This window comes from Tenrec ecaudatus, chromosome 18 (assembly GCF_050624435.1).
Source record: "Tenrec ecaudatus isolate mTenEca1 chromosome 18, mTenEca1.hap1, whole genome shotgun sequence".
Classification (NCBI taxonomy): domain Eukaryota; kingdom Metazoa; phylum Chordata; class Mammalia; order Afrosoricida; family Tenrecidae; genus Tenrec; species Tenrec ecaudatus.
In genome coordinates, this window is record NC_134547.1 from 9,791,495 (window position 1) to 9,802,655 (window position 11,161).

At 49.2% G+C, this 11,161-nt stretch overlaps 1 protein-coding gene across 1 annotated transcript in view; it reads left to right on the forward strand.

Moving 5' to 3' along the window:
- The window catches only part of PLA2G4C (phospholipase A2 group IVC), a 28,520-nt gene extending 23,133 nt beyond the window's left edge, over nucleotides 1-5,387 (forward strand). Inside the window, exons 14-15 of the mRNA XM_075537916.1 lie at nucleotides 476-592; nucleotides 4,988-5,387. Of these exons, the coding sequence (XP_075394031.1) occupies nucleotides 476-592; nucleotides 4,988-5,387 (517 nt within the window). The remainder of the gene's footprint in view (nucleotides 1-475; nucleotides 593-4,987) is intronic.
- Nucleotides 5,388-11,161: the final 5,774 nt, after the last annotated feature.

An 11,161-nucleotide genomic window follows, 5' to 3' on the forward strand; every position in this document is an offset into this window, starting at 1 on the left:
TCTATTTCTTTTCCTATTGAAATCTTGTCTTGATTTTTCAAACAACAGTGGCCTCACACGGTCAGTGCCCTTTTCTTTTTGGACTGACCTCACCCAGCATAACCTCCTCTGAGCCCCTCAGCGTCATGAGGTGCTTTGCCGTGGTGCTGTTGCTCTTTCACGATGGCTAGCACTGCATTGGGTGCTATATGCAAAAGTGCATTCTTCCCTCTTTCTACCGATGGGCATTGAGGTTGCTCCCATCATCTTGCTATTGCACAAATGATGCTTCGGTGAACGTGGGTGTGCATATACACGACTTCCTGTTTAAGGCAGTAGTTTAGCATGTGAGGTCGTGGGGCTTCAAACAAGCCATGGGAAAACTCCCATGGTTGGTCAGTCACTTTATGGGTGTCCCTTCACAACTGACATTGATCCATGGTTGGCTCTGGAAATCCCTGTTAAATGAACACCAGGTCTTTTGACTCCATCTCAGGGAGCCCCGGAAGTTCATAGAGGTCACCAAGGAGGACATGGTGGAGGACGTGGACTGCCCAAGGACTGTAGGGATAGAGATCACCAACAATACGGATGTGACGTTCAAGGATCCGCTGTGAGTTTCCATTTTCCTTTCCTCCATATCTTCTGCCCCTAAATGTCCCGATGCCCCACAGTTGTGATCCTCCCAGCAGGCCAATGGGTGCCTGCGGGTGTGGGCTTCTTATTCTGACAGACCACGGGCCTCAATCTCACCCACCTCTTGCTTTCTCTGTGGTCTCAGGTGAGATACACCCCCTGCTTCTGCCTCCTTCGCCCAGGTGGTCTCTGCTCCACACGATGCCAGAGTAAACCAGCCTTGGACAAGCGCGGGGTCCGGAGGTGCAATTGTACAGCTATAATATATAAAGATCATAACAAAGTCATAGAGATAGGAAAGATAGGAGAGGGGATAAAATAAAGGAGTCAGACACATTTCATGGTAGCATGCTCACCTCAGCCCCTCTTGGTGGTCCATGTGGAGGTGGAAGATGAAGGGAGGAGAGTGGGGTCTTTACTGTCTTGGGACATTTATAAGTAGCCATACGACATGCATATTCAGGAGTTATGTATGTCACAAGGTGGGTGGTAATCACAGTAAAGTCCCTGAACTGACAGGTGAGGAACCTTAATACCTGCATTGTGGGAAGGCATGACACGGGGGGATGGGCACCGCAGCATTCGGGGTGGGTGGGGAGGAGATGACCAAAGAATGTCTACTTCTATAGGGACAGAATCAACCATGTGCTCATTTTCAGTCAGCATGCCATTAGGGGACAATCTGTGGGAACGCTATTTAAAGCAGGATCATGTACTTGGACTTTAACTTACCTAAGTGGTGTCTTTCCTACCGTGGAATATTAGCTTTCTGAATTTCCTCTGTTATCAGTTAGGGAATACAATCCTGGTCCTATTTCTCTCAATGTTAGTTTCCCACAACAGGAAGTGTTGGAAACCTAGAAGTGAGTTTGTAATGCTTCAAGAAAGGTGTTTGGACCTTCTGACACCCCCAAACACCCACGGTCGCTGTTGAGCAGATTTGGACTCATCACGACCTGTGTGACAGAGTAGAATTGCCCTGTAGGGTTTCCGAGGGTGTACGTTTTTACACCACATTTGTCCATCCGTTTGCCATACTGTGGCAGCTCATGTGATGATGCCGGAATCCCAATCACTGATCACCCAAAGCGAACAGATTCCGTAGCGCTCTTACAGACTACGAAGAAGGAATAGGCTGTCCACTCCGGAGGAATTAGCCAGCTGCCGAAAAACCGTATGGATAGTGTGTTAGTCTGGGTACTTTAGAGAAACAAATCCACAGCAACTCATGTACAAAAGAAAGATTTATGTAAAGGGTACGTGCACATCAAGAAAACATCCCAACCCAGTACTTCCCAAGCCCACAAGCCCAACATTAGCCCATATATCCAACACCAGTCCACAAAGTCCTCCTCCATCTCACCAAAACACACACACAATGACGCCGACTGCAGGAGGAAAGCCGAGTCAGTGAATGTGTAAGCATCTCAGCGCTGGCAGGGTCTCCACACGGCTGCTCCAGCACCCAGGGCTGCATCGGGGTAGGTCTGTGTGGTTTTTCCTCAGGGTTGTCTTGCAGGAAGTGAGCCTTGCCAGCTGAAGCAGGGAACTGGCTAAGGCAGCTGCACCCTGGTCCGACCATCAGAGAGCAAGAGACCTGAGAACTAGAAAGGCGAGACTCACTGAACCATTTGTCCCTCCTCCCTTCAATTAACCCCACATGTGTTTATCAGCCAGGTGGGCACAATAAACTAACTACCTCCATGTCCCTCTTTGGGGACTGGTGCTTCCTGATAACTGTGAGGACACCACAGGACCGGGCAGTAGTTCGTTCTGTTGTACACAGAGTCACTGGGAGTTGGAACTGTCTCAATGGTCATAACAACAAGCCTTTACAGGAGCCGACTCTTACATCTTTCTCCCACAGAGGAAGTGGGCTCAGACGGCCAACCTGTTGACTAACAGCCAATCACTTCCCCGCTGTGCTTTCACCGAAAACCCACCACCCTCAAGCGAATTCCGACTCAACTCAAACAGGGTTTCTGAGGGTGTGGATCTTTACAGCGGCAGAAGCCTCCTCTTCCTGCCCCAGAGAGGCTTCTCCATCATTGCAATTGAGTGAAATTCTGATCGACAGTGACCTGGCAGGACCGGGTAGGACTTCCCCGTGTGACTTTTCAAGGCTGCCAACCTTTATGGGCGCAGAAAGCCTCGTCTTTCTCTTGAGGTGCCGCTGGTGTTTGAACCGCTGACCTTGAGGGTAGCCGCCCAAAGCATAGCCCCTTATGCCACCAGGGCCCCCTCTCTGGGATGGCTGGTGAGTTTGACTTAAGTCTCTGAATTCGCAGCCATGTGCTTAACCTCTATGCTACAGATTAAAAAAAACAAACAACTTCCATTGCCATTGAGTCAGTTCTGACCCCCAGCAACCCCGTGGGACAGGGTGGAACTGCCCCTGTGCTTGTCCGACACTGTAGCTCTTTACGGGAGTAGAAGTCTCATGTAAGGCGCACACACACACACACACACACACACACACACACACACGGCAAAACAAACTAGGTCATCCAGTCAGTGCCAACTCGTGGCGTCTCTGTGGGTTGCAGATCTCCGTGTGGCACCTGCCTTCCCACCCCCACTCCACCCCCGCTCACTTTATTTGCTTCTTTACATGGAAAAAAAATATCACGGCAAGACACGTCCGATCCTGATCCGGCCTCATTCACATCACAAAGGAAACACGGTCCCCAATGGGACCCTAAGAATGAAAACCAAAAACCTTCACTGCCATTGAGTCAGTGCTGACTCGGTAGCGACCCCCTCCTGTGGGTGTCCGAGACTGTAACTATTTCCGGGAGTAGAAAGCCCATCCTTTCTCTCAGAGCTGCTGGTAGTTTCAAACTGCCGACGATGCAGATCACAGCCCACCATATGACCATGACCCAGCCAGGGGTATTAAAAAAAAAGAAAGCCACTACTACCCGGATAATTCCAAATGATAGCCCATCCTACACAGAGTTTCTGAGACCGTAGATTTATATCAGAGCAGACAGCCTCGTCTTTCTCCCGAGGAGTGGCTGGCGGGTTTGAACCAGTGACCTTGCCATGAGCAATCCAGCACCTTCTCTGGACAGCCACACACGTACAGGGGTTCTGATTTACCTTGTACATATGTGACCTTTATATTTGACAGTATCGATTTTGGGGAGTGGGGTGGGAAACGATCCAATTTATAACAGCAGGCATTGCAGGGCCACAGGGACTTCACAGTAGGTGGGGCCTGTGAGGGGTGAGGCTGCTAGCCGCTAAGGTTGGTGGTTCAAATCCACCAGCCGCTCTTCAAGAGAATGTTGTGCCCGACTGGTCCCGTAACTATTGGCCATCTCTTAAACTCAAGGGAGCAGTTCTATTCTGTCTGAGGGGTGAGTCAAAAAGTTCATGGGAAAATGGAATGAAAAGCTCATGCGATTTTCCCACCAACTTTTCGAAGCTCCCTGGAATATTTGGGGGACCCAGTTCCTCCCATAACAGCAGTCAGTGTAGACCAGAGGGGCTCCCCAGGAGGTGGTGGGAACTGAGATCAGACTCAAGTATTCTGAATGAATGAATGAATGAATGAATGAATGACTGTTCTCCCCTCCTGAGTGATGTGTGACCTGTCCTGCCCTGCACGCTGCCTGTTCTGGTCCTAAGCGCCTCACGGCCCAGGAAGAGCAACACACTAAACACCAAATGAAAACAAACCCGCTGCCATTGAATGTTGGTTCAGATTCATAGCAACACTACAGGACAGAGGAGAACTGTCCCCTCTGGGTTTCTGAGACTGTAAATCCTTCATTAAAAAAAAAAGTTTCTTTGAGTCATAAGCCGAATGTCATACAATTCAGTAGTTCAATCATAGCAAGCGGTGTTTGTATAATCATTGCCACTCTCCATTCTAGAAAATTCCTTTTCTGTTTAGTGAACTCCCCAATTGCCCCCAACCTCCCCTGCCACCCCACCCCCAAAGAACCCTTAATCCAGTGACCGTCCCTATAGCTTCGCCCATCCCGGATTTCCCGTGTTGGGAAACATAAGAATATGAAACAAAGCGTCCCCAGAGCCACCAACAGTAACAAAATGAAACAGAGGAAAACCACAGTTGGAAAGAAAACTTGAGAATGGGTCAAAAGGAGATGGGATGATAGTGGTTGTAGATGGGATTTCCTCTTTCCAATGCACTTTGTATGAGAGCAGGGGTGTTCCCATCCCTGGTCTGCTTCCGAAGGAATTCCCCGGGCGCTTCATCCGCATGCATTGCCTGAGACTGTCAGTCCTAAGGAACGGTCTCGTCTTTGTCCTGATGAGCGGCTGGTGGCTGACCTAAGGACCAGGAGCTCAGCACATAAACCACGCCACCGCCAGGTGACCTCTACCTACCCTTCCTCTCCAGGTTTTACTGCCCAGGTGGCCGTGCCCAAGTGGCCCCACCACCCGTGCTGCCCCCACAGTCCACCATCAGCTGCTCCTTTGTGAAGAAAAGTTCTAGCTCCCCGGCTTGTGTGGGCTTACTGGTCTACCAAGGGCCGGAAGTGCACCTGGCCCTCCTGTTCTCCACGCCCTTGTTTGCCGTGGCGGCCCTAACAGGGCCAGTTCCCAGTGACCAGCTGGGCAGTGTCTTTGATAACATCCTTCAGGAGAAGGGGTCCTACGAGATGAAGGTGATGAAGTGTATCCTGCGGGACCCCCAGCAGACCCTGGAGCTGGAGTTGGACTCTCTGACCATCAGAGCCGTCGTGTCCAACGTCCACATGGCCAAAATGAATGTCGTGGTCCAGATCAAAGCCACTTAATGGCTCTCTTGTTATTTCCTCTCCGCTCGTGTTGCCAGATGGTCAGCTCCGTGGGAGCAACACAGCCATGGCCAGCTGCATCATGATCTGAGCAGGGCTAAGAGGAGCTCTGAGAATACCGTAAGCTCTCAATAAATGCACCTTGGTTGACTGATGGCTTGACCCTGTGTCTTGATGTGCCGCACCTCCTCCCTATTTTGCTAGTTGAAATATTATTTTATGGTGCTTCTGATGAAAGCGTACATAGCAAAACAGATTTCCATTGGACAAGCCTTTTTAGCAGTCACAATTTTATTGGCGCTTCATCCGCATGTCATCCGATTCAATCCTTCAGCCATATCAAGAAGTGTCGTACAATTACCACCACCACCAACTCTAGGACATTTCCTTCTTCCTTGTCCTCATAATTGCTATCCATGTAATTACTCTTGTCAATTGTGGCAGAACATTCTAAAATTCCACAACTTCTACATGTGTAATTCTTCACGTGCATGCATGCTCCAACCTTTCTTGATACCCTTTCCCTAGCGGTTCCGCCACCATTACCATAAACTCAATGCCCCGAAGCAACAACGTTTCTCTTCCTCCTTCACCCATGGTGACCCTTGGCCAAGTTTGTCTGTGGTGGCTGTTGTGTAGTTTTCTTGATATAGTATTCACATATCATATACCCCCATGGTTAAATCGCTTTGAGAAAGAGTTGTATATCATCACAATCAGGTCTCATGTCCCCGATCCCTAGACAATTTCTATATATCTTATTCAGTGTTGTTTGCTTGAAGGATGATTTTAGGGGATAATTTTTGGTTTAAGCTATAAACATTTAATAGTGAATTTTGAGATGTATAAAGGGCAGGCTAGACACAGAGAAGCAAATATAAAGGGAGGGAAGACAGATGCCATGTGGAGATTCCCAAGGCGCTAGGCACCCTGGCCTTCCGAAAACTGAGGCAAAGATTTCCCCCTGCTGGTGTCCAGAGAGCCTTCCCCTAGAGCCAGTCCCCAGTGTTAGACTTTGGGTCCTTGTAGAATTGTGGGTTACAAGTCATGTGGCTTACCACGAGGCCAGCAGTTTGAAACCACCAGCCGCTTCATGGGAGAAAGACGAGGCTTGACACTTCTGTGAAGCGTTCCAGTCTCAGAAAGTCACAGGGGCAGGTCTACCCTGGCCTGCCGGGTCACTTTGGGTCAGAATGGACTCTACGGCAGGGAGTCTGGTGTTTTTGTTTCGTTGTTGGTTCACCTCCTGAACTATGAGCAAACGAACGTCTGTTCTCTGGAGCCATCATTTCTAGCACTTCTGATACAATGATATGACATAACAAAAACACCCAGTCTTGTATCTGTAAACTAGACAGCCTTTCAGTGAAACACGGAAAGGAGCCCTGGTGGTGATTTGGGGCCACCTGCTAATCTTAGCGTTAGTTTTATAGTAAGATGTAATTATGTATCAACCCAGTCCAGATCAAGGGTCTACAAGTCCACTAGTAGTCCAGAAGTCCCTCTTCACTCACGCAGCCACATGCAATGATGCAGAATGCTGGAACATCACCGGCCGGTGGGTGCAAAGTCTTGTGGATCCACTGGCAGCATCACAGGGCTCTGGCAGCTCCCAGCATGACTCTTCAACAGGAAGGTTAAACCCCAACCCAACTCACTGCCCTCTAGTCCACGCCGACTCCTAGTGACTCTCATGGGATGGGGTGGAACTAATTTGGGAATTTCTGAGACAGTAACTCTTTGTGGTAGTAGAAAGCCCCATATCTCTCCTGAGGAGCGGCTGGTGGTTTCAAACTGCCGACCTGGCAGTGAGCAGCCCAGTTTGTAACCACTCCCAGCTGCTCTGCAGGGGAAGGAGGAGGCTGTCGGATCCCATCAAGATACGCAGTCCTGGAAACCCTATCAAGCGTCTCTATGAGTCACAGTGGACACCACACAGTGGGTTTGACTCAGGATTGGTATCCCTGCAGGGCTTACCTGAGCTGATTGAAGACCTCCAACCTACGTGTGGTCAGCAAGCTTTGTGGTTGTTCTTAGCTGCCATAGAGTGGATTCTGTCCCGTGGCAACCCCGTGTGTGTGCTTGGGGATTTCCAAGGCTGTGACCTCCTGGCAGCTGAGGGTCACTGAATTACTTATTACGGCCCTATTAGCTGTGGTCTTGGTAACGCCCGCCAAATAATTGGGCGGTGCTATGCCAATGAGGTGCTTTGTGGCCCCTCCATGGCATTGGATAGCTTGCTAGTAATGCAAATCAGGAGCATGGTGACCTTGTGTGAGTGGGGTCATGTACAAAAGGTGTGTGGAACACCTCAGGTGGGTGAGGCTGGCATACAGCAGTCATGAGCATTCTGCTCCCCTGTATGTACGAGTCTCCTGCCTCCATGGATGCCAGGGGATAGGGGTGTGTGGGTGGGGATGGAAGAGCTGGGTATAGAAGTGTGAAGAGACTGGTTTAGACAAGATGCATCTGACTGGTCACCTGGGGACCCCGTGGAGCTGGGCAGTGCACGTCCACACCCACGCTGTCCTGTAGCTTGGCTTCATGTGAGGCCAGCACTTCACAGGCACCCCTCTACCCAACCCTTCACCCCTCTCCTGAATGTAAAGTGGCTACAAAGAACATCCCTCTTGCATGGGCCGCCACAAACTGCCCCAGAACAAACCCAAAAGCCCAACGGCCAGCAAGTCGGTTCTAACTCACAGCAACCCTGTAGAGAAGAGTAGGCTGTGAGGTTATGAAGCGGCACATCTCGAAGGGTCCGGAAAGCCGTCTTTCTCCTCCGGTGCATTGAAATGGCTCAGTTTGCGGGTTCGTAGCCCAGTGTGCCACCCACTATGTCTTCAGAAAAATCCCCAAGCCTCAGTGGTTTATTTCTCATGACCACGGGATGACCAAACGCCATCCATGACTTCTTGGCCATGGCTTATCCCTTTATACAGAGAGGATCCCAAATGACCTCTTCAGACTGTCGAGTGAAGAGTGCATGAGGCTGAAACGTCACCTCTGGGGATGTCATGAGGCACATGACATGTAGGCCAGACCCAACGTTCAAACCTGGGTTCCGCCCATCTGCCCATCAGGTGTGGTAGTTACCACGTGGGCACACTACAGATGGAAAACTAAGGTGCGTGGGATCAAGCTGACACTGGCAACTCGAAAGGTGTGATAAGACTCTTGGGGGGGCTGCTAGTTTCCATCAGTGAGAGAGGCACAACTGAGAGAAGGCGTGGGAGGATGATTGCATGATTCAGGGTGTCCCTGAATGGTACGTGTAAAAACTATCGAATGGATATTGTTTGGCTGTGTATATGCTCAACAATTACAGAAAATACACACATTTATATGAATAGCAATATTGATATACATCTATACATATGAGATACTCATATGCAATCTATATTTGTTTTGATATATGTGTATAATATATACAAATATAAAGATATATATTAAAAGAAGCTTTAGCCAGGTATAAAATCACACATGGTGTGGTAGTTACATAATTTCATGTCAACTTGATAAATAGAGTGTAGGGGTGTGGCCTAGCCTGTCTATCGGGTCACAGCTGGGTGCTGTCCCCTTGTGGGTGTGGCCTTCCCATAAGGAGGGTCCTGGGACCTTTCTCTCTCTCTCTCTGCCTTCACCTTCCTGTTGAAGAGTCATGCTGGGAGCTGCCAGAGCCCTGTGATGCTGCCAGTGGATCCACAAGACTTTGCACCCACCGGCCGGTGATGTTCCAGCATTCTGCATCATTGCATGTGGCTGCGTGAGTGAAGAGGGACTTCTAGACTACTAGTGGACTTGTGGACACTTGATCTGGACTGGGTTGATACATAATTACATCTTACTATAAAACTCTCTCTTACCCATATATATGAGTGCCCCTGGACTTGTTTCTCTAGTCAACCCGGCCTCACACACATGGTAAGCTGAGGACATTGAGCACATACAATTTGATGTCTGCTAGTGTTCTGAGAACTGCAGTTTATCCGACTGTTACACTCAGCCCCTCTGGCTTAGTCTTACCCTGGGAACGCGAATGCATCTCCCGCTGCCTGGGAGTCAACTTCAACCTTAGGGAACAGGGCAGAACTGCCTCTTTGGGCTTTCAACGCTTTAAAATCTTGATGGGAGAAGACAGCCTCTTGTTACCGCTGTGGAGAAACTCCTGGATTTGAACCGCTGCTGACCTTGCTGTGGCAGCTCAGTTGTGCCCCATTGGGCCACCAGGGCTCAACGTATTATTTGGAGCATGTTGCCACAGGATGTCATGTGTCGACTTTGATTCATGGTGACCCCATGTGACAGGGCATAGCTGCTCCAAAGGGTGTCCCCTATGCTGGGATCTGTATAGAAGCAGGCCTCCAGGACCCACCGAGTGCTTAATTGTAGCACCACCAGAGCCCCCTAGCAGCACCTATATTTGTACCAATCAACTCGGCGTTTGAAAAAGTAGGTTTTGGCTAAGTGCCACTAATGGCTTGACTTCTGTTCAAAAGAGCCCAGTTCCACAAAATAAACAACAAAAAACATATTGTTGAGAACTTGGGGGGGGGTCAGAGCAGAGATGCAAAGTCTAGCTGTAGACAATGGGACATCCCCTCACAGAGGGGTCACAGGGAAGGGATGAGTCAATCAGGGTGCAGTAAGGCACTGATGAAACACACAACACTCTGCTGGTTCCTGGAGGCTTCCTCACCCCCCACCACCATGACCCCAGTGCTGCCTTTCACTGTGGGCTAGAACAGAGCATGTGCACAAGTACAGACAAGAGATAAGAGCTCAGGACACACAGGAAGAAGAATGGTAGTAGTGATACCAGGAGGCCTGAAGGAAGGTAGGGAGAGGAGGGGAGGAAGGGGGAACTGATTGTTATAATTGACACATAACTGCACTCACCTCCCCACCCCCTGGGGATGAACAACAGAAATTGTGGGGGAAGGGAGACAGCAGTCGGTGTAAGATATGAACATCATCATAATAATTTATAATTTATCAAAGGGCCACAAGGATGGGGAGGGAAAGGGGGGAAGGGGAACTGACACCATGGGCTCAATAGAAAGTAAATGTCTAGAAAATGATGATGGCAACCTATGTATAAATGTGTTCCTTACAACTGATGTATGGGTTGTTATAACAGCTGTAAGAGCCTCAATAAAATGATTGAAAAATAAATTTTAAAAGAGCCCGGTTCCAGATGAGTCATCCTGAATTAAGCTCCGTGACTTTAGGTAGCCACGCAAATCCCTCTAAGATAAGAGATTAACATACACCTTGGGGACCCACAAGTCCTTCAAACGCTTGCTGTAGAGACCTGGGAGTGAGGTGACTATATCTGCTTTGGGTCCTTGGGTGGGGTCCATTGACAGTCTCAGCTGCTAATTGAAAGATGCCGGTTCAGGTGCCCCCAGCAGCATCTCATAAAATAAGCCCAGTGATCTCTTTTTGAGAAACAAACAAACAAACAGCTATTGGCGATGGAGCGGGGAGGCGGAGAGCAGAAATCAAGGAGTTCAATAAGAACGAAAGTGTTCTGAAACGGATTGTAGTAATAATTGTACAATACTGCTCGATGTGATTGAACTATGGGATGGTGTCGTAACGGTCAGAGCTCCCAATGAAATGGTTAAAGCCAAAAGGAACCAGCCATTGAAAACCTGAGGAATGTAGTTCTATTCTGACACAATGGGGGCGCCATGAGTCAAAGTTGATTGCATGGCCCCAGTAGTGTAGTAAGGAGCCCTGGTGGCTTGGTGGTTACGTGTTGGGCTGCG